At 43.5% G+C, this 23789-nt stretch overlaps 2 protein-coding genes across 7 annotated transcripts in view; both read right to left on the bottom strand.

Moving 5' to 3' along the window:
• The window catches only part of TMEM240 (transmembrane protein 240), a 183864-nt gene extending 182864 nt beyond the window's left edge, over positions 1-1000 (bottom strand). The window contains exon 1 of the mRNA XM_085879958.1: positions 66-1000. Coding sequence (XP_085736084.1) covers positions 66-125 — 60 coding nt within the window. The 5' untranslated portion in view covers positions 126-1000. The remainder of the gene's footprint in view (positions 1-65) is intronic.
• Positions 1001-1123: 123 nt separating this feature from the next.
• Positions 1124-23789, bottom strand: part of LOC147029049 (RNA polymerase II subunit A C-terminal domain phosphatase SSU72-like) — a 60885-nt gene continuing 38219 nt past the window's right edge. For all 6 annotated transcript variants that reach the window (XM_085879953.1, XM_085879951.1, XM_085879955.1 and 3 more), the window contains exons 3-5: positions 12120-12259; positions 9125-9243; positions 1124-3226 (exon numbers count right to left, since the gene is read on the bottom strand). In XM_085879953.1, coding sequence (XP_085736079.1) covers positions 3125-3226; positions 9125-9243; positions 12120-12259 — 361 coding nt within the window. In that variant the 3' untranslated portion in view covers positions 1124-3124. The remainder of the gene's footprint in view (positions 3227-9124; positions 9244-12119; positions 12260-23789) is intronic.

Genomic DNA, 23789 nt, shown 5'->3' with positions numbered 1-23789 from the left:
GGACAGTCATGTGGCCACGTAACACAGGTTGCAATCACATCAAAATCCCCACCTGCGGCCCTTACCAGCACAACGGACGTTCCTAATATCATGAAGATCATTGTCGCCGACGCGAGACGCGGCATCCGTGGTGGGACGCGGGACGAAGGACGTAGATCCGTGCTCGCGGGGATGAGTCTGGGAAGATGACTCGAGGATGACGTCGAAGTCCTTACAATGAACGAATCTCCACTAGCGCACGGCAGGAGTCGTGGCCTCTTTTCCGTACATTGTATGGTTTAGGGAATGCAGTCGTGCTGAGAGGTATGGAGGTCGCAAGAGAAATCCCTGCATCATCCCGACGCCCGCACAGCGGCGACTGAGGGGCTTCCGCTGAACTGGGCGGACGAGGTAGCCGAGAGGGGAGGTGGGAAGCGAGAGACACCGGAGAGATAAACGAAAGAGAGGGGGGCGATGAAGCTTGGTGTAAGGTGTGGGGTTAATCAAAAATGGGGGGAAGGAAGAACGAACAAGACTGGGCAGAGCGAAAATAAAAGCAAGCAAAATATTCTCAATGAAGTAGGGTTCACAATACGTGATTGCAAAACCGAATCAAGAGAAAAAGCTGAAAAGTCAACGCAAAGGTGTGGAGGAGGATTTGAGTATAAAAGGATCGTTTGATCGAAGAGGGAAGGAAATAGGAGATTGTTCAGCAAAAGCCAAACTGCATGACAGATGAGTGAGTGCAGAAACGAGCGAGATAGTGGACATTTTGCCAAAACGATCGTTGGAATATAAAAAGATATGATGATGGATCCGGTGTTTATGTTCCACGAGTCGCTCGTTGTGAAAGTGAAAATGTTTTTTGTCCATGATGTCCATATCCGGACTATGCGGTACGAACCGACACGCCCTGGGTCCCCCCCCATGCGATTCCTGACCTCCTCGGGGAGATTTGTCCCATCACGTCCATCCAAACAATATAATAACAATGAACGCTGGATGGGGGTCATTGTCCCAGGTGGAACACATTCCACGTGAATCCTACTTGTACTCGTTCTCCGATCTCTCCCCGAGTGATTGGCAAGGCTGAACTCGGAATGACAGTTGACGCAGGAGTTGGGAAAGAATGGTACAAAAGACACATGCAAAACTCGACTTTATTCCCAGATAGTATCAGGAAGAGTGTTCAATGTACATCGGCTTGTCCGGTATCGACATGTATAAATAAATTCATACATTCCCATTCCTTGAACTCAATATTCACTTTCAAACAACGTCTTTCAAGTTCCTGAAAATAAAAACACACATCACCCTGGTAGGACTATAATCATAACTTTTGCAGGCACTGGAAAGAAGAAGCATACGCACATGAATCGTATAATCAGCAAGAAAAAAAAAGTGTCCAAGACAAAAATAAAACCTTCGGCATTTCAGGGTCCGACAGGATGATGCAGAGGTAGTGCACTCACCTTCGACCCGTCTGGCCTGGGTTTGATTCCCAACTTTACTATGAGAAGTATAAATATTTGGATTGGTGCACCGCGGGCAGGGCATCGTTGCATCGCCACGCTCGGATGGACGTTAAGCCGGGTGTCCCGTCTGCTACCATCAGCCGGTGGACGTGACTGGCGAACAGGTGAGCGAGTTATCGCCAGAATTCTGATCAAATTCCAAATTACTGCCCTTTCAGTCGAACGCCAGGCCGGGTCGGTCTGTCGTTGCGTTGAAGGACTTGGGCAGAATCCTCCCCCGCAATAAGGTAAGATTGACTGTTGGCGTCAAACTGGTAGTTGGCTCCGGCATTTTGGACCCAAGGTTGCCTTCATCGATCAACGGATATCGTTCCATGATAAAAGGTTGAGACCATGGTATTTATTTTCAGCCGTTGAACGCTTTATGTGATACGACGAGTTAATTCAGACGATGAACTCTCGCTTGAAACTGAGAAGAAGAAAAAAAGATTGGTATCGATGTGTGGATTTGCTTCTCGTTTTATGCAAACCATACAGGGGTTTACGGAGTAGTTCAAGTGTTTTGTCTCATTATTTCTACAAATGATAATTCCAAGCAAAGAACAGTCATTTGTTCTGTAGGTAGATGCTTGACCATGATCTCGTCGTTCATTAACAAGCACCTATGGCAGCACAAGAGAATCAGAGGAGCACGAGTGATGAACGAAGGAAGCCTTTTCATGTCTGCTTCAATAACCCACAGATCAAAAAGCTTAGTGGCATTTGGGCAAGGTTTGCAGATAAACCGAGTTAAACCAGAACTAAAGTTTGAAAAAGGTAAATAAAATGACGAGTCCCATCGGGAATAAAATACATTTGTCTTGCTTTCCATGCTGTATGTAACTGTCAACGTACGTAGATGACCGGTGATGAACCTCGGAGCCCACATTTCAACGCTCCGGTTTTGTTCCACGTGAGTTCGTAAAAAAAAAAAAATCAAAGCTCACATTGCAAATGCTGCGTGCATGGTCTGGCCGAGCATGTCCCGCAGTAAAACTAGACGGAAGATCACTCCGAACAACCATTGCTCCTGGAACCACCTCGTACATAATTGGAGTAAATCCAACAGCAATTACGTTTACAATCAGTCACGATGACAAAGCTCTTGCCGTGTGGAAGCTTGTTTACATCATCCCACGATATATTGGTGAAGGATGATTATATGTGTACTTGCGTCGTCATGATGTACCATGATCTAAGCACAACTTGATGCTCAACACTGCTGCATGATATTCAACCATTAGGTGATGTGCAAGCGATGCACAGGTTGCTCCAAAATTACCAAAAAGACGAATAGCTGACCTTTCCTGTGGAAAGCCAAAATAACATGGTCAAGTGCAACACACCGTTCGAAGGCCGTTTTTGTTAAACTGTTCCGTACAGAAGCAGCAAAAAAAAAAAAAAACCCCAAAAAACCTGCAAGTTTCTCAAAGTCAATGTTCGAAGGTAAAGGCTGCAAGAAAACGTTGAAGCAGGGCCGACAGACCCGAATCTGGATGGCAATCTTGCGACGTGCTCAAGAACATTTCCTGTCTACCAAGCTGTTTATCCTGGTGACAAATCTTTCTGATGGGTTGTTTTCTCGTCACGAGACGAGACGAGCGTTATCATAAAAGTAACTTCGCCATGTCCTAGTAGAAGCAGACAGTGTGCAAGAAAGACTTTCCGCTCTTGTCCTCAAATTCCTGCAGTAATTCATCCATTTCATTGTCCATGTCTTCCGTGAGCTGAATCTGGGACGAAACAAAAGAGCGAGAGTACACAATACATCACCAGTGATTAACTCAAGTGAATCTAAACTTTTGCAAACTCTGCTTATGTTGTTGTGAAGTCCCCGATGTTATTGGGAGCATTTGGTGGCAGAGATAATAAAGCAGCACAGTGAGGGTCACAATTAATGAGTCCTTTCTCCAACATCAACACTGCCTGTCCCAAGTTATGACCGCCCGTAAGGAACCTCCTAAAGAATCATCCCTTTAGCGCAGACCAAATCTCAACCTCGCTTCGCTCGGACTCGGTCGAGTTTTTTTTTTAACCATAACTGAAGAACGTACAGATTCTGTGCAGTACCTTCGGCCACAGAAAGTTGTTTAAGAACGGGCTCCTGGTATTAGGTGAACTGCAAGACCTAAGGGCTCGACTCATGTGCTCAGGCTACCTTAGACAAAGTTCAACAAAGTTGATTTTTTTCCCCTTGAATGTGGATTGCACAAGCTAACTGCACCCGTTCCTGAGAGTCCGTTTATCCGCATGATTGCAGTCTAAATCAACGACGTCACATGCACACAGCTTTCACGGAGCAATGAAATGGGCTTATAAATTTTAGCTTTAAATACACATGCTAAATTATAAAAGCTAGCATTTAAAACCCATCACTTCGCTGACTAGTTTAATCCAAAGATGGCAGGTTTTCCTTCACAAACATATTGCAGGTATATTTATGAGTTTCAACGAGAATGGAAAATGAAGTGAAACACCCCCAAAAAGGATCTTTTAAAACACTAATTTTTGTTGTTGCTGCTGCTGCTGCTGTTGCTGCTGCTGCTGCAGGCATGGCTACGAACGAGATGTGTTCCATGAAAGTAGTGTGTACAGGGAAAAAGCATGGAGCGGAAAATATTTTCCCATCCACATCGTGTTACAAATCGAAGATGCATTCCTGGGCGGAGAATAACACCTCGGCAAATGTCATCATACACTCCGGGAGGGTGGTGGGAGCGAGGAGGATGGGGGAGAGAGGAGGGGGGAAGTGTGGAGGGGAGGGAGTTTGGGAGGTGATGCACATGAGGGGAGGAGGTTCTGGACTTGCATTTGGTTTGTGGACTTGAGGGGGGAAAGGGCTTGCCTTTGGTCGTGGGACTTGTAGAGAAGGGGGAGGGAAGCACAGAATTGAATGAAATGGGATACATTAAAACATCAAGTTAATACAGCATGCAGAGACCATCCAGAGATGTTTAGGTGGGGTGGAGGGGGGAGGGGATTTGGGAGAAGGGACGCGTGAGGGGAGGGGGGGAAGGCAGTGTGAGTGGAAGAGAAGTGAAGGCAGCATGAGGGGAAGGAAAGAAAGGCAGCGTGAGTGAATGGGAAGGGAAGGCAGTGTGAGGGAAAAGGAGGGAAGGGAAGTAAGGCAGCATGAGGGGAAGGGAAGGCAGCATGAGGGGAAGGGAAGTGAAGGCTGCATGAGGGGAAGGGAAGGCAGCATGAGGGGAAGGGAAGGCAGCATGAGGGGAAGGGAAGGCAGCATGAGGGGAAGGGAAGGCAGCGTGAGGGGAAGGGAAGGCAGCGTGAGGGGAAGGGAAGGCAGCGTGAGGGGAAGGGAAGGCAGCGTGAGGGGAAGGGAAGGCAGTGTGAGGGGAAGGGAAGGCAGTGTGCGGGGAAGGGAAGGCAGTGTGAGGGGAAGGGAAGGGAAGGCTGCATGAGGGGAAGGGAAGGCAGTGTGAGGGAAAGGGAAGGCAGCGTGAGGGGAAGGGAAGGCAGCGTGAGGGGAAGGGAAGGCAGCGTGAAGGGAAGGGAAGGCAGCGTGAGGGGAAGGGAAGGCAGCGTGAGGGGAAGGGAAGGCAGCGTGAGGGGAAGGGAAGGCAGTGTGAGGGGAAGGGCAGGCAGCATGAGGGGAAGGGAAGGCAGTGTGAGGGGAAGGGAAGGCAGCATGAGGGGAAGGGAAGGGAAGGCAGTGTGAGGGGAAGGGAAAGGAAGGGCGATAAAACGCGGCCAAACCACGTTTTCATTTTAACAGTCAGATTTCACATAAAACTCATGCCATTTACCTGGCAAAGGCCTGACTGCAAGCATGCATGTTCCCACATGCAGAATATTTGCGCAGTCAGCTCACTCAAAATCTGACTCATACATGTTACACTCTGGGGAAGCCGTTTTAAATTCAGAGGGATAGAGGGATAGAGGGATAGAGGGATAGAGGGATAGAGGGATAGAGGGATAGAGGGATAGAGGGATAGAGGGATAGATAGATAGAGATAGAGATAGAGATAGAGATAGAGATAGAGATAGAGATAGAGATAGAGATAGAGATAGAGATAGAGATAGAGATAGAGATAGAGATAGAGATAGAGATAGAGATAGAGATAGAGATAGAGATAGAGATAGAGATAGAGATAGAGATAGATAGATAGATAGATAGATAGAGAGAGAGAGAGATAGAGATAGAGAGAGAGATAGAGATAGAGATAGAGAGAGAGAGAGAGAGAGAGAGAGAGAGAGAGAGAGAGAGAGAGAGAGAGAGAGAGAGAGAGAGAGAGAGAGAGAGAGAGAGGAGACAGGGTTGAGAGAACGAGAGGGAGAGGGTTGGGAGAAAGAGAGGGACAGTTTTGGGTGCGTGACCACGACAAATTGATTCGATTTTGGTGAAGATCTGAATCCGGATCTTGATACGAGATTTATTTAACTTCTAAAGTGATTCTTCACCATTGAGAGATAGGGCCAAAAACGATATATAGCATGATGTTTAAAAAATGTATTGGGCCCAATGCGTTCTCATGTAGCATGCATTACGTCGTGGAGGTATGCGCTCTCTGGAGTGTCCTTCTAGTTTTATATACATCGATTTATGTTGAAGTGACGGGTCGTATCATGAAAGAAGATTGTACAAAATTGCGAAAAGTCGAAATAAAATTGCACATTTTAAAGCAAGCGAGCTCCCGACCGAGGGATTGCACGCACGACAACATGGGGTGAAACACAGGCATATACGGCCAGAACTTTGTTTAAGTCGAACTGCCTTCTGCCTTCCCTTCCCCTCATAGTGACAGCGCGAATGCTTTTGCTCTGTTTTGCAATTGTTTGGAAATGATTAACCAAGCTCGCCAATTGTCTTAAGCACTCAAGCAAGCACTCCAATGAAACAGTTGATAAGGAACGGCTGGCTTGGCAAGCCATTATCGATTGCCAATTGGTCGTATAAACACCATGCACCTGGAGACACCTGGAATGTCAAGCAATGTCCAAATTGGACAAATAGTGGGGCAACTTAGCTAAATATAGCATAACAATTGTGCATTTTGTGAGGAAAGCACCAAATTTGGCACACTAGTAGCCTATCATATTATGAACAGATTTGGATATTGGGCCATCTCAAAATTATTGATGGCAGTGGAAAATGGCTGCCACAGCCATCAGCAGCTGAATTTGAGATGGCCCAATATCCATATCTGTTCATAATATGATAGGCTACTAGTGTGCCAAATTTGGTGCTTTCCTCACAAAATGCACAATTGTTATGCTAAGTTGCCCCACTAAAATGAACACTTTTTTTTGAGTAGTCGAAACTGGTGATAAGTTCAACTCTGAAGTTTACATTTTTATATTTTGCTCAGATTAGGAGATTCTAGAGGTTATGGCATGTGCAGAAATAGGCTCCGTCAATATCGATTTTTTTCGATCTCGATATACCGGTGGGGTCATACCAGTATATACCGGTCTATCGATATTATTTAAAAAAAAAAAAAATTTTTTTTGAACGCAGGTTCCAAAAATACGCAATGGTCCGATGGTCCATGACGTATTCATATATGACATGCACATCATTAACACACGGTAATTTTTCAAAGTATTCCCACACGGGGCTTCCCCCCACCCCTCACCCCCATGATGAGAATGAGAACAGTTATTTTACTTCCAACTTCAACTTGTATTAAAAGTGATTTTGTTTGAAAGCGAGATCAGTATTGGTAATGGCACAGGTCGAGAATCGAGATCCATCGCTATCGCCGTACGGGTATGACGATCACGGAATGCTGTACCGGAATGATCATACTCTTATCGTTTTCGTACCGCAATCCCTTTCGTACCGCTATCGCTGATCACTTAATTGGCACAGGATTTTTAAAGCACACCTGATTCATATAGATATTAAACAATTGTCAATTGCTTTGAAACCAGCCATAAGGACAAAGAAAAACGTGATTTCTTGTACGGTGCTGATGAGCTTGGATACCGAGGTTTAAAAGTTAACATATACTGCACTTACTTCCTGGTACGTCTTGACGTCGTACTGTACGTTCCACTGATCCTGTTCCATGTTTTGCCGAGACACTGAGTGCATCAAGGCTTTTTAAATCGTGTTCAGTAGTTAAAGATTGTAAACACCTTTCTTTGATTTGTTGGTGATATACCGGGTTTTTTTTCCATATCGATTTTTTTCGGTATACCAGGATATTTGGAATTCCAATACCGGTATATCGATATGAAAGATTATATCGATATAACCGGTATATCCATATATCGCCACACCCGATGCAGAAATGAAATAAAGCCGCAAACGCTGACATCTCCAGGTGTTTATAAATATTGCAATATATCCAGCAATTCATAGGTATGATGATCAGGCATTCCATGATATGAGTGAGGAAAGTGGTAAAAAAAACAACTTTATCGTTAAGAAACTGTTGCGGCCTGTTCCAAGTCAAGGCATTGTTGAGCAGGACAAAAACAAAAAATGGCGAATGAAGACCCCTCCAATCGAGGGAGAGTGAGGTGTCCGAGGATGCGTATGATAAAGGATATAATTAAATCAGGCCGTTAATTATCTTCAAAAGGGGTGTTTTAATTGACCCAAACACCCAATTTTCACTCATGCACTTCCATGGAATTCCCTTCAAATGTATGCGAAGTTTCAAGCCGCTAAGTTTTATGGTTTTGCAGTGATGGACGAGACACACACACCGACTGACACACTGACACTTGTAAGTGTAGATTGTAAGACAACTGGAACCTTTTTGAATAAAGTGCAGCATGCACGCACGCACGCACGCACGCACACTTCCTGCGATGAAAATGATTTATTCCAGCTACTTCCGGAATTTTTTTTGGATTTGAGAAAGTTGAAACTGAAATGAAAAAAACCCCTCCATCTTGCACTACACATTGTCAGAGCTATTAGAGTGATAAAAAGTTAATTACCACAAAAGAGCTCCAAATGGAAGCTCTCTGCGGTTCAATGACATTCCTGAAAGGAGCCATTGGAGTTACGATGCTACCTGAAAATGTTCCAGTGCTCAAGCATGAAAACATCACAAACTTGGTCTTTGAAACACAAACAAACAAATAAAGAAACAAATAAATTGATGAATACAGATACTTTAGATTGCGTGAGGGCCACATTCTGTTTGCTGGTGCCTACCTGAAATTACCATAATCGATAGAACAAGTGGAAGGAAGGTTACAACAACAACAAAAAAATAGTCTCTGACGTTCTACATCAACATATTTCACCACTCGTACCCAAGGTAATCTCAAGCCAGTCATAAATTTGTTTCAAATACAACATTGATCAACTTGGAAGCAAAAAGTGGAAATCCAACAACTGCCCGGCACGAAGGAAGCCTGGCACACCAGCGTGTCTGTTCTGCCAAGAGTCCTGTCATGGCTTTAATGCAGCTTGGGGGATATGCAGAGGAATACTACAATTGCTGTCAGCACCTGACACTGTCTACCGAGCATAGAGGGCTTCATGGTACATTCTTGCTCATTGTTCAAAGGTGATGTCTTAAAATATATGCTATGGATGTCAATATAATGCATCGATGGGGCTACAGGATTAAACGTGGCGGATATGACGATGTGATATCGTACAGAAGTGAAAAAATAAGGAAGACATCAAACAAAAAGAGAGAACTCACACATTGACAGAGCTCATAGATGAGAAAAGCTCCAATGGTGGCATCTTCGTGGTTGTCCTCAATATCCACGTTGATAACATGCACTGGTTCATAAGTCTCCTGGTCTCGGCTGTGCAACTCTATTACACAACAGCATGGCGAGAAAGTAACATATTTTGGAGAATTCCAGCCAAAAATTATACAAGATACATTTTAATGTCACGATTGTGCATCTGCATAATATGTGAGCTGATGTTAATAAAGCTCAGACAAAAAAAGAACAGATAAATAACTCCAGTCAGCTTCAGGCGAATGAGTCTGTTGTCTAATATTAGCATGAAATGGATAATCGCAGACGACAAAAACGCAAGCACAGAAACAGACAAAACACATGTGCATGCAAACATAAACAACATACAAAAATCACATGCAAAACAGCAAAACATGTATGAAAGAAAACACAAAACGGATGCAGCACAAGCGCAAAATGTGCGAGGACATCGCATGTGAACACACCAATACAACAAACTACACACAACGTTGAAACAGTTTTTTTTTTTTTTAAATCTGTCTGAACTCTGTTTGTCCAGAAATCTCGTGTAGCCAAACCATGCCACTCTGTCTCCACATTAAGTCCTGCCCCAAAAGGGGTTGCGAGACCGTTGTAACGCCCCTGTCTGTCTGCCCACGTCTATATGTTTTCACTTAAATTTTTTTTTTCTCTGCAACCACTTGTTCGATCGATGCAAAACTTTAAACATAGGAGGTTCTCCCCATGGCAAATATGTTATTGACAACTCTGATGTCAAAGGTCAGTCACATAGTATTGCAGCCATTTTGGATGAAAGGAAAACATTTGGCTATCTTCTTCTCTGAAACCGCTCAACCCCCCCCCCCCCAAAAAAATGAAACTTTGCATAGATCATAAACTCCCCAATGGGGATACAGGGTGATAATGATGACATCCTCGGTGAAGTGGTTTTCCAGCCATGATTGGTTGAATGAAAATCCTTGTCCAAAAAATCTGAAACTTTATATATCTGATCTATGACCCGAAATAAGTCAAGAATTAAATTTATGACGTCATCGATCAGGTTATCTGGTGGCCATATTGGATTGAAAATAAAAACAATAAAATCTTCTCCAGAACTGCTTAACAGATCGATGTAAGACTTTGTACACATGATCAACTAGGCATGGGTAATATAGTTTGATTTTTTTTTTCTTCATATTCACCTTCATTGATGCAATTTAGTCTAAATATGCACAAAAGTGGTCGTTAAATATCCTTTCAATCAATCAATAATGCTACGGATAAATGGCAACGTATATGACATAATAGGGTGCATGAATGATCCAGGTATATGGGCTACAAGAGCAGGAGGTCATAATTGTAGCAAGTTCAGTTAACAATGGTATTTTTGCTCAGAACGAGTGCGCGAGGTGAGCTCTACCGAGTGCCGTTCCGGTACACCTTTGGACCCAATTTATATCTGTCTCTGCATCCTTCTCACCTGGGAAGGTGGATAAAGTTCTGCTGAGTCGTGACCCTGCTTCAGCGACGGGTCCAGATGGCATCAGGGCCCATGTTCTCAAATCCTGCTCTCCCATTCCTTCTTCTGCCCTATTCAGTCTATTCTTCTACTCTGGCTGCCTTCCATTGGCAAAATATTATTCCAGCAATTATCATTCCAATCTACAAGATCAAGGGTGCAAAAACATTTCCTAAATTTAGGCCAGTGAGCTTCCTTGCAATTACAAGCAAAGTCATGGAATCCATCATTGTTGCTAATGTGAAGTCTTTCTTGTTTTCAAACAGCTTGATCTCTGACCATCAGTTTGGATTTTGCCCCGGTACTGCTCCTCCCTCAGCAATGGTTGGTGGCCCTAAATCTCAATAAAGAGGACAGGAATATCTCCTTGGACATATCCAAGACGTTCGACAGCCGAACACTCTGCTTTGCTTGCCAGGCTCTCTGTCTGCAGCATGTTCTCAACATTAATGGAATCTTCCATAATGAGGTTGAAGCACAAGGTCTGTTGCTGTCAGTACATCGTAAGCAAGTCATTACCTCCACCACCAAAGGTGGACAGCGGTTATGTTTTCACCCCTTTTGTCTGTCTCATGGACCAATTCAGATGAAACTTGGTGGATAGGTTGGATGTGTGCCAAGGATGAACTGACTCAATTTCGGTGAAGATCTGAATAAGGATCCAGATATGAGAATTTTAAAAATTGTGAAAGTGATTCTTCACCATTGAGATATAGGGTCAAAAACGCTACATAGCATAATATTTCAAGAGATTGTCAATGGATTATGACAAAACTTGCTGAATGAATCGGCAAGTGACAAGAACAAGCCGATTCGATTTTGGTTAAGATCCAGATACAGATCTGGCTTCTATTAGTGGGCTCCAAAACGTAAACTGTTCACAGCCTGCCAGAGGTATGCGCCATACCGAGTGCCATTCTAGTTGGTCTCCGTTTGTGACAGTCTCTTCTCCAAGATTGTTCCTTTTGTTCTTTCAGTCCTCCGACCCTCCCCAACATGTGTTGTTCTAGTAACCCCCTCCTGGTTAAAAATTCCAAAATCCAGGTGCACTGCACACCTCTATACTCGTTTATCCCGTATATGGAACCACTTTCAGAAGCCATTCTTTCACACTTCCCTTCATATTTTCAAGCAAACAGTCCACTGCCACCTCATGTCATCCCCCATCCTGACCCATTATCTTTATTGCCCCAACTAACCCTTCCTAACTCAACTCTCGAATTGGCTAATTTCAGTGTTTCTTCCCTTCTCTCTCTTCCCTTATTGGCTGTGCCAGATTTTGTACTGGTAACCGTCAATTTAACCTTGTTCTTCGAGAGAAGGGGGGAGGGTGGGTTGGGGGGGGGGAAACAACACACACATGATACACACATACACATAATACACATGCACGCACACACAAAAACAATGCTCACAAAAAAACGTGCACGCACACTTTTCTGCTATCACACTATGACCCTCACCTTCCACAATTTGGTCATAGACCCTCTCCTCGCACGACACAATGAGATCGAAGTGGTCACGACAGTCCTGAAATCGCTCTGGCCGCGTCTTGATACGACGGTTACGGTCCAGCATGTGAAGAATGCCATTTTGTGTATATCTGTAACCACACTGGTCAAGGTCATCAGGCACTCTCAACAGACTATGCAGGTAATATTATCACCACAAAGGAGGTGAAACAAGAACTGGCAAGAAAAATACATGACTAGTCCCAAGTGGGACAAACGCTCATCTTCCGATGGAGGGTGGGTGTCGTCGGGGTGAATTTGGTGATAAAATTCATTTTCAGTTTAATTCGATGGAAAATTACCATTGCTGCAGATATTCATGTAATTGCATTTTAAGTCAATGATCTCACCACCTGGATGGAAATCGAAAAAAAGGGCTCAATTAGTTTTTGCACATCGTCATGAATCATCATGCCGAGTTTCAAAACGATCCGCTGATCCGCCTCATTGGAGGAGGAGGGAAAAAAAACCCCAAAAGATTGTCAATGGGCCCACTGCCTGACTGATTGACTGAAGGACATTGTGATGGTTTTTAGAGGTCGTTTTAGCTTGACAAGCTAAAAAAAAAAGGCCAAGAAACAATCCAGAAGGCATAAAGCGTTTTCAGATGAATGTTACCAAAGTAACGAATGTGTAAATAAATTGGAAGATATTTATCTTTTGTTGCACTTATTTGGAAACTTCATGACTGAGAGGGGATTCCATGGGAGGTCGGCGGTTTGAACCACGGCCGAGTCGTAACAAAGATTTTTAAAGTGGTATGTGCCGCTTCCTCGTTTGAATGATGCTCAGCATTTAAAACAGAAAGAGTACGGACGAACAACCATAGGTTGGCAACCACCGTGCAGGATTGATGGACCAAATGGCCTCCTTTCATGTTGAAGTTCCTCGCAAAGGAAACTCATATAATATTATCACATACCTGTAGGAGTTAAGAAAGTACTGAAAAAAAAAGAGGTATTAAAAGGATCAATATGAGTTCAATCTTCAAATTCAAGCCGATTCATGGTCCCAGGAGATTTTTTAGATAATAAAAATCTAATAATGATATAGCTGCTGGATGCAACTCAAAACATGTAGTGTTGTCTCTGTCTGTCTGTCTGTCTGTCTCTTTCTCAGAGTTCCAGTCACTTAAAGGATAAGTGAAGCATTTCCGTCGACTTGCACACAATAAAAATCACTGGAAGATGCTCAAGACACGCATGTGTGACTGAGTTTCCAAGCTGATATTTTGGCTAAATTAATTGATTATACATCTACCACTTCATCAGAATTTCTCTTTCATGGTGATTTCTCCAGATCACGTGACACACTGGCAGTGATTAATGTCACCTAATCTGTAACGTCACGTGTGAATCGACACTTTTCACATATTTTTGCTCGCAACAGCTTAATTTCAACAATTCCAAATGTCAATGCCCTTCTATATCTATATGTAAATGCAATTTGCCAGATTATGTCTGAGCGGGGTAAACGACTTAACCACAGCACGGAGAATGATGAACGATACCTCGTTTACGAGCTCATGGGTCCAGACAGTGCATTCGGAAGCTTAAAAGTGTTGATATTTATGCAATTTCGAGTTGTATTCGTATTTGTTGTGCAGGTGGTGCATATGCTCAGTCGTTGGTTCGCTCATCTACCGGAAGTTAAAAAACAAAACAAAACAAACAAACCCCCCCCCCCCCACAAACTATTCAGTTAATTCTGTCAACGTATAATTACGTTCCCATCAATTTACTTCACCGAGAAACCTGAGCAGTCTTTCTTTATTTAGTTGTATGCAGCCTGTGGCTGCTTGGCTGCATCATTTTCTGGGGGTGCAGGTGTTCTACTAATGCAGTGCCCCCTGTTACAGGAAAGCTGGTACTCATTTTGCCAACATCGGAAAGATGACAGGCTGAGTCAACTGTACCTGGTGTTACTTCAACGGTTTGACAGGGGCTTGAACTCATATCAAGACTTTAAGACATTAAGCCAGCCACCTTAACCTTTAAGCCAACACCAGGCTTTTAGCAGTCTTAACTGTTAGTGGCTATAAGCTGTCAAAGAAAAACCAGAGCAAAATAAAAACGAATTCGAATTCCTTTAACAATCAATCAGTTACCAACGAATGCTTCCACTTTCTTTCATGCACTTGTGATGTGAACAAAATAACGTTCTGTCAATGCCTTGTGCGAGGGGAAGTACGAAGATTCAAGGGCAGTGCATCACCTGTGGTCAACGATTCTGGTCCTACTTAGAGGGAAATTTGCGCAAGGTGTTCCTCCAAGCCCATCCCTCGGTGTACTGCAGTTAGAGCGGAGGGTGGTGGGCTCTTGCCAGAGGAATCCGAAGTGAAGGCCCGCTGGGCCGGTTACTTTGAGCGGCTGTACCAGGCTGATCCACCAGCTGTTGTTGAGTTGGATGTCAGGTGTATCACTATCCTTATTGCTGGCCCTCCAATCAACTGTGATCTACCTTCGGTTGTGGAAATACAGGCTGCGGTGAATCAGTTGAAATGGGGTCAAGCGCTCCAGGGATCTGTGGCATCCATGATGAAGTTCTCAAGGCTGGTGGAAATGCTGCACTCGTGTCGTTGCATGCAGTTCACTGCTCTGCCTGGAACACAGGCATCATCCCAACTGACTGGAAGAGCGGCCTTGTTGTTCCTATCTGGAAAGGGAAGGGTGATCACCAGGTCTGCAACAACTAGAGGGGTGACACTGCTCTCAGTGCCGGCAAGGTCTTTGCTCGGATAATTCTTGATAGGGTTCGCCACCATCTGCTTGAGCACCAGCGCCCAGAGCAGTCAGGTTTTACACCAAAGAGGTCAACGATTAACCGTATCCTTGCTCTTCAGGTCCTTACTGAACGCAGACGAGAGTTTCGGCAGGGTCTGCTTGCAGCCTATGTTGATCTCTGCAAAGCGTTTGATTCAGTGAATCTGGATGCCCTCTGGAGGATTCTTGATCTTCGTGGGGTGCCACCAAAACTGATCAATCTGATGTCTGAACAATACTCTGGTGTTGAGAGTGCTGTGAAGTGTGGTGGTACCATCTCCAACTTATTTCCAGTTGTTACTGGAGTTCATCAGGGGGTATGGACTGGCCCCCACACTTTTCAGCACTTACATGGTCTGGATTCTGGGGAGGATGTCAGAGAGAACAAGCTGCGGTGCATAGTTTGGGAATGTCAAGATCTCTGACCTTGATTTCGCAGATGATGCAGTAATCTTTGACTCTGGACATCCTTTTGGGGCCCTCAAGGTGCTGATTGAGGAGTCAGAGCCAGGTTTCCTGGGTCAAAACTAAGATTCAGTCTTTCAATGACATATTGGATGCTGCTATCTTGTGTGGACATGTTTGTCTATACCTGGATGTTGAGGTCATGGAGAGATTCACTTACCTTGGCAGTGATATTCATGTCTCTGTGAGCTGTGAGCCAGAGTTCAATAGACGTCCGAGTCAGGCTTGGGGAGTTATGCATTCACTGGATCATGGGGTGTGGTGCTGTCAGTACCTGTGCAGGACGACGAAAGACCGAGTCTTCAGGTCCTTGGTGCTTCCAATCCTGTTCTCTGGATGTGAGACTTGGACTCTGACCAGGGATCTGAGACAGAGACTTAATTCCTTTGGTACCAGGTCTCTTTTGGAGAATCCTTGGCTTTCGCTGGTCGGACTTTGTGTCCAACGAGCGGTTGCTGAGAGAGACTCAAATGAGATTTGTTACTGCATAGTCTGTGAGCGTCAGCTGCGGCTGTATGGACATGTGGCTCATTTTCCTGATGCTGATCCTGGTCACCAGATTCTCTCAGCGAGGGAGTCTCCTGAGTGGAGGTGGCCAACGGGCCAACTACACACCTCATGGTTGCAGCAGGTTGATTAACATCTCAAGGAGATGGGGATAGGCCAGGCATCTGCCTGGGGGATTTCGAGATGGAGGCCCCTGGAGTACTGGCGGAAAGTGGACGCAGCGACGTGCTGCTCCGGCGCATGCTCTCATACCTGATCTGACCTTGCACACACAGGAGGTGTTTCGTTCGCTTCTTTGCACACCTACTGGAAGCAATAAAAAAAAACTTGGAGGACACTCGGTAGAGAGCATACCTCTGCCACGCAATGCCTGATCCAGTCGAACATATCGAGTTGAATACATTTTTGAAATACGCTCTAATGTATATCATTTTTGGCCCAATCTCTCACTGTTGAAGAATCACTTTGAAGATTAAAAAAATTATTGTATCCAAATCTGTGTTCTGATCTTCACCAAAATCAAATCAATTGGTCCTCGTCACACACCCAGCCTTAATGGTATAGAATCACTGAAAAAAGGAGATGGTATTCATAGAACACATACCTCGTGCAGTCTTGAGAAGGATTTGGTGCGAGCCAACTTATTTGTTTTTTAAGTTTAGTTTTCTTTGATCCAATATGGCTGCCAGCCACATGACCAATGAAAAAAATGTTTATCAAACGATATTTCCCATGCGTATTTGATCAATTCGTTAAATTTTGCATTGGCCGGTTAAGTGGTTTCCCCTATGAAAATTTTCAAAGATGAAGGTAATTTTTAATAATGATTTTTTTGTTCTTCAATCAAATACTGACAGACCACATGACACATGGTCATTTTTTATGAAAATCCTGCACAAATTTCAAGTGAAACGGATGAAAATTGAGGATTTCAGAAATTCGGCCTAAGTTGACCTCAAAAGTAATTGGTGGTTGAATTCAATGATCAAATAAGGAAATCCTCTTCAAATTTCAACTCAATCGGATTAAAATTGACAATTTTGGAAACTTGCCCTATGTTGACCTTTTAGCTTATGTTGACCTCACAAAGAATTGGTGGTTGAATCCATTGAGCTGAAATGAAAACCCTGTTCAAATTTCAAGTCAATCGGATGAAAATTGACAATTTTAGAAATCTGACATATGTTGATCTCAAAAATAGTTGGTGGTTGAATGTATTGAATGTACTAATATTGAATGTATTGATCCCTGTGTCGTAAGAAGCTACCTGGGTTACGTCAGGAAGGGCATCCGGCGTAAAAACCTGTGCCAAATCATTATGCGGATCATAACGGATGATCCGCTGTGGCGACCCCTAACGGGAGGAGGAGGAGGAGGAGGAGGAGGAGGAGAAGGAGGAGGAGAAGGAGGAGGAGAAGGAGGAGGAGAAGGAGGAGGAGGAGGAGGAGGAGGAGGAGGAGGAGGAGGAGGAGGAGGAGGAGGAGGAGGAGGAGGAGGAGGAGGAGGAGGAGGAGGAGGAGGAGGAGGAGGAGGAGGAGGAGGAGGAGGAGGAGGAGGAGGAGGAGGAGGAGGAGGAGGAGGAGGAGGAGGAGGAGGAGGAGGAGGAGGAGGAGGAGGAGGAGGAGGAGGAGGAGGAGGAGGAGGAGGAGGAGGAGGAGGAGGAGGAGGAGGAGGAGGAGGAGGAGGAGGAGGAGGAGGAGGAGGAGGAGGAGGAGGAGGAGGAGGAGGAGGAGGAGGAGGAGGAGGAGGAGGAGGAGGAGGAGGAGGAGGAGGAGGAGGAGGAGGAGGAGGAGGAGGAGGAGGAGGAGGAGGAGGAGGAGGAGGAGGAGGAGGAGGAGGAGGAGGAGGAGGAGGAGGAGGAGGAGGTGGAGGAGGAGGAGGAGGAGGAGGAGGAGGAGGAGGAGGAGAAGAAGAAGAAGAAGAAGAAGAAGAAGAAGAAGAAGAAGAAGAAGAAGAAGAAGAAGAAGAAGAAGAAGAAGAAGAAGAAGAAGAAGAAGAAGAAGAAGAAGAAGAAGAAGAAGAAGAAGAAGAAGAAGAAGAAGAAGAAGAAGAAGAAGAAGAAGAAGAAGAAGAAGAAGAAGAAGAAGAAGAAGAAGAAGAAGAAGAAGAAGAAGAAGAAGAAGAAGAAGAAGAAGAAGAAGAAGAAGAAGAAGAAGAAGAAGAAGAAGAAGAAGAAGAAGAAGAAGAAGAGTTGAATGTATTGACCTGGTGTGAAAATCCTCTTCAACTTTCAACTCAATCGGATTAAAATTGATAATTTTGGAAATTTGCCCTATGTTGACCTTTTAGCAAATTCTGACCTCAAAAATAATTGGTGGTTGAATCCAGTGAGCTGAAATGAAAATCCTGTTCAAATTTCAAGTCAATTGGATGAAAATTGACAATTTCAGAGTTTTAGCCGATGTTGACCTTTGGCCTGTGTTGACCTCAAAAGAGTGACTGCTATATCACATGGTCATGTGACGTTGTAAAGATTCAATTTCCTCCGCTGAACGGTTTTTCCATGTACGCTCTTAAAATGCAGATATGACGTACTGTTGTGGGCTGGGGTTCGGCGGCGATAAACGACCACTAGGTGGAGCAGTAGAGTCGTCTCCCACAGAACACCCGGAATTTAGGTCGTGACTCTCGGACAACTCCGAAAGGTCACGGGTCACTTAGAGGACCGTGGTCGCCAATATTTTGACGGCGTGAGGTAGGGTTCACTTGTCTAATTCCAATTTACCTGAGTACTCACGCTGTCCAACTACCAGGGAAACCACACCCTTGGCCGACTTTGTCCGAAACGAGTCGCTATCACCGACTCGGATCCGGCGTAACCGAGTGGAAGTTACCAAAGCCACGCTGGACCAAATGAACAATTTACGGCACGAACGGCCTCACTAATTCGCAATTCGCACCATGCTAGGGCAATGGAGGAAAGCACAGAAAACGAGCTGTACTGGTACATTTAACAGGGGATTTATTTTACAATAATCGGGGAGGGGAGACACAGAGCAGAGTTATCACAAATAAAGAAAATGTAATTTACAAGGGAAGGAAAACACTTATACGATTCTACTTACAGACGGGGCGTGCACACGCATGGAAGAGCGCGCGCGCGCACACACACACACACACACACACACACACACACACACACACACACACACACACACACACACACACACACACACACACACACGAAAATTGACCTCAATGGGTCTTTAGTCGGTAGAGCCGGGCCGGGGTACCTGTCCCGCCACGTGCGGTCACACCGACCCGAACCACCACAGTGGGACTCAAACCCACGACCCAAAGTCCAAGGTCCACGTCCCCAGCCACCACCACCACGAGAATCCACCGCAAAGGGCCGCAGACGACGACCGAGACCAAGCCAATCACCACAATCACTGCAGAACACACTCGTCCTGACCACCACACCCCTCTTCTTGAGGTGGGAGAGGTTTCTTTACCTCGCCACTCGCCTCCTGATTGGACGGTCAGTTGTCAGGCGACTCGTGGCGGCCCTTCATTGGTCGGGCCGAACACTCCATCTGGCTAAGGCGGAGCCAGACCTGAGGTGACGAAACCTCCGCTCACGCTCCGTGGTCCCGAACACGTGCGCAATGGCGACCGGGTCGAGTGAGGGTGGTGTCGTTGTTGTTGTTGATGAGGATGTTATAAACCTGACTATAAAATAACTCATAGCGCACACATGTAATTCCCATTCGACAAAGGGGATGGATTCTAACTATAAACACATACTTATCGAAATAACTGAACTACGGGGACTCTGGCTGCTTGCGTGCACAAGGTTTCCAAATCCGTAACAGTACAACGTACGACGTATGCCAAACGTACGTACGTGACTGATCCCTTAATTTGCTTTTCGCTTCGCGAACGCAGGGTAATCATCAGATCCGGACCTTCACTAAAATTGTATCAATTCTTCCTTGTCACACACCCAACGTGTCCAGCAAGTTTAGTTCGAATCCATCTGTAACTTTTCGAGATATCACACTGCATATCGTTTTTGGCCCTATCTCTCAATGGTGAAGAATCACTTAAAAAATTATAGTAGCCGGATCCGGATCTTCACCAAGATTGAATCAGTTTGTCCTTGTCATACATCCAACCTGCCCACGAAATTTCATCTGAATCTGTCCACAACGTTTTGAGATATCCTGCACACAAACAAACAAAAAGACAAGATACATGTAAGGCTCATCACGATAGTTGCAAAATCCACCTCCACCCCCTCCTCCCCCAAAAAGTTGCCATGGATATGTCAAATTGTCCATTTCATCAATATTAAAGTTGACGATCTTCATCAATACTCCGGTCAATCGGATGAATATTGATCATTTTTCAGAAGTTTGACCTCGAGATGACCCTTAATATTTTCACCTCAAAAATAGTTGTTTTCCCAATATGCAAATCCTGTTCAACCTTAAAGTTAATTGGATGAAAAATTATTTTAGAAATTTGACCTCAAGATGATTTTTCACCTCAAAATTAATAGGCTTTTCAGTTGTGACTACCTCTACATTTATGACTTGGTAAAGTTTCATGATGATCCGTTTAGAATTATGACCGGCAGGCGATTGACAGACGAACAAGCAAACAAGAAAGATGTCATTCATGCATAGCAGAAACTTGCAAAATCCCTCAAACAAATTTGACCATAAAAATAATCGGTGGTTGAATTCAGTGAATTGATCGGCAAAACCTGTTGAAATTTCAAGTCAATCGGATGAAAATTGAGGATTTTAGAAAATGCACGAAAGTTGTTGACCTTCGGCTGTTTACCTTTTGGCCTAAGTTGACCTCAAAAATAATTGGTTGTTGAATTCAATGACCATATGTGCAACTTCTTTTCAAATTTCAACTCAATTTGATTAAAATTGACGATTTTAGAAATTTGACAAAGTTGTTGACCTTGAGCCAATGTTGATGTTTTCACCTCAAAAACAATAGGCTTCTTGCTTATAAGGAAATCTATCAGGTGGTGAAATTTCGTGAAGATCAATTGAAATTGTGTCCTGTAGGTGGTTGACAAACAAACAAACATAGCATGAGACTTGCAAAATCCATAAAACAAATTTGACCTTTCAAAATAATTGCTGGTTGAATTTAATGACCAAATATGCAAATCCTCTTCAAATTTCAAGTCAATCGGATGAAAATTGAGGATTTTAGAAATTCCACCTAAGTTGACCTCTTGGTTGATGTTGACCTCACAAATATTGGCTGGTTGAATTCAGTGACCTGAAATATAAATCCTCTTCAAATTTCAAGTCAATTGGATGAAAATTGGGGATTTTAGAAACTCGACTAAGTTGTTGACCTTTGGCCGATGTTGACCTCAAATATAATTGGTGGTTGAATTGAACGAACAACTTTGCAACTCCGCTTCAAATTTCAAGTCAATCAGATGAAACTTGACGATTTTAGAAATTTGACAAAGTTGGTGACCTTTGGCATATGTTGACCTTTTGACCTTTTAACCTCAAAAAACAAGAGGATTCTTTCTTGTACTGAACTCCACCAGGTGGTGAAGTTTCGTAAAGATCAGATTCAAATTGTGACCTGTAGGCGATTGACAAACAAACAAACAGACAGAATGAAAAATCGTGCTTAGCACGACACTTGGCGAATTAGTTGACCTTTCCGTGTGGTGGTCCAAGCTGTAATGTCATGGAATGTGTGGTGTTTATTTGTTCGTACATTAATAAAATAACGCGACGTCACAAATAACAATTATCAGGAGCGCGTTGTCATGGTAACGGCAGCAGATTGAAAATTTTCACAACTCATTTAAAGCCACCACTTGACATTCAACAACTTATCATCGGTGCTTGTTGCCTTCATTCTGATCGTAGAAAATATTTGAAAATACCGAGGAACATTGCTTTTCAACCAGCTTTACGATCCCGTTATCAGGTTTGAAATATGTTGTAAAACAAAAATATGTATTTTATATGTGTGTTTTTCATGTTTTGGGTGACCCTGACCTTGACCTTGAGTCAATTTCGATCAAACTTTCTACACATGTTAATATTACATGCATAAATACAGAGTATAATTTTCAATTTAATAACTGCAAAACTGTTTGAGAAATAGCCATGTGTAATTCACAAAATTATCCATTGGTTTATAATGGGCGATAATATAAAGTGATGCAGAATCCAGATCCTGATCTTGAACATCACCAAAAGTCACGTGTCTTTTTGCAATGTGGATTTCTATCAGCTGTTAAAATTTCATCCAAATCGGTTAAGAATTGTGACCTGTAGAACGAATAGAATTTTTTTTTAAATCACACCAATAGCTAAAAACTTTGACGTCATACGCTTGTGAAAACTGTGCATAATTTGTATAACTAACATGCATTTTAAAACATTTAGATATTCCACTGAAGTTTGTTTTGGTGTCAACAGGAAGTCGCTACGACTTCCGGTTACTGAGTTATGTTCAAAAGCTTGTTTTCACCATTTTTGACGTAACGTCGTGACGTTAAGTGCGATTATGACGTGATTTTATCCCAGACTATTTCAGCAAGATTGGCTATCACGTGTTAAAATTTGAGAACGATTGCTTCAGTAGTTTCGGCTGCACACGAGCGTAAATATTTTAAAATAATGACGTCAATAGGCAAAACTTTGACGTCATACGCTTGCGAAAACGATGCATAATTTGTAATAAGATGCATTTAGTAATCATTTAGATATGTGAATGAAGTTTAATTTGGCATCACTGAGTTATGTCCAAAAATGTGTTTTCACGTTGTGTGACGTCACGTCGCGAGGTTTAGTCTGATTAAGATGGGGTTTGGACGCGGACCGTCTCAGGTGGATTGCCTATCAGCTATAAAAATTTAAGAACGACTGGTCCAGCCATTTGGGATGTAGACGACCGGACAAACAAACAAACAAACCAACAGACGGAACAGACCAACATACTTGACAAAATCAAAGATTTGGCCAAGTAAAAACGCACAAGACCAACCAATATACTCGAAAAATCTTCGATTTTTGCAACAAACAAACAGACAAACAAACAGAATAACAAAGTTGACTGACCAATATAGGGCCTACTTGAAACAAGGACAAATGTGTCCAAGAGCCGCATCTTAAAGGTTTTGTCTTCACCAGAAGAAGAACAAGAAGAACAACGTGGAGCTCTCAGTTGAAACATCAGAATTTTGATCACAATAACAATAACAACTTCCGATATTTCGTCACGTGCCTTGATGGAGCCAATAGCGAGACCCGTCATGGAGGCTCCTCGATCATGACGAGAAAATAGTGTATTTACGAAATTACAACACATTAAATGGAATAATCTTTAAATAGTAACGTGAACTTTTTGAAACTTTAAAGCAAATGTCCGAATATATTTAAAAGTTGATGATAGACGCTCTCAAAAGGCACCCTCAATGTGAGGATGTGTACAGGTGTTTAGTATTTAAGGAGATCCGGATCCTGTATATAAAAGAGCCGCGTCCTAAAGGTTTTGTAAGAAGAAGAAGAAGAAGAAGAAGAAGAAGAAGAAGAAGAAGAAGAAGAAGAAGAAGAAGAAGAAGAAGAAGAAGAAGAAGAAGAAGAAGAAGAAGAAGAAGAAGAAGAAGAAGAAGAAGAAGAAGAAGAAGAAGAAGAAGAAGAAGAAGAAGAAGAAGAAGAAGAAGAAGAAGAAGAAGAAGAAACAACAACAACAACAACAACAACAACAACAACAACGCGGAGCTCTCTTAGAGCCAGATCGTTCGCAATGCGACGCGGCTAAAAAAAATCTTTGATTTTACAAGTAACAGAGAAATAGACAAAAAGGGGTGTAAACATAACCTCCTTCCACCTTCGGTGGTGGAGGTAACAATTATTCAGCCAATTTTGTCCAACGTATAATT

The sequence above is a fragment of the Eptatretus burgeri genome, chromosome 4 (genome assembly GCF_056783735.1).
Source record: "Eptatretus burgeri isolate ZD-2024b chromosome 4, Ebu_testis_v1, whole genome shotgun sequence".
Taxonomy (NCBI): Eukaryota; Metazoa; Chordata; class Myxini; order Myxiniformes; family Myxinidae; genus Eptatretus; species Eptatretus burgeri.
The sequence above is the reverse complement of the archived record's forward strand: the minus strand, read 5'-3'. Positions and strand labels throughout refer to the sequence as shown.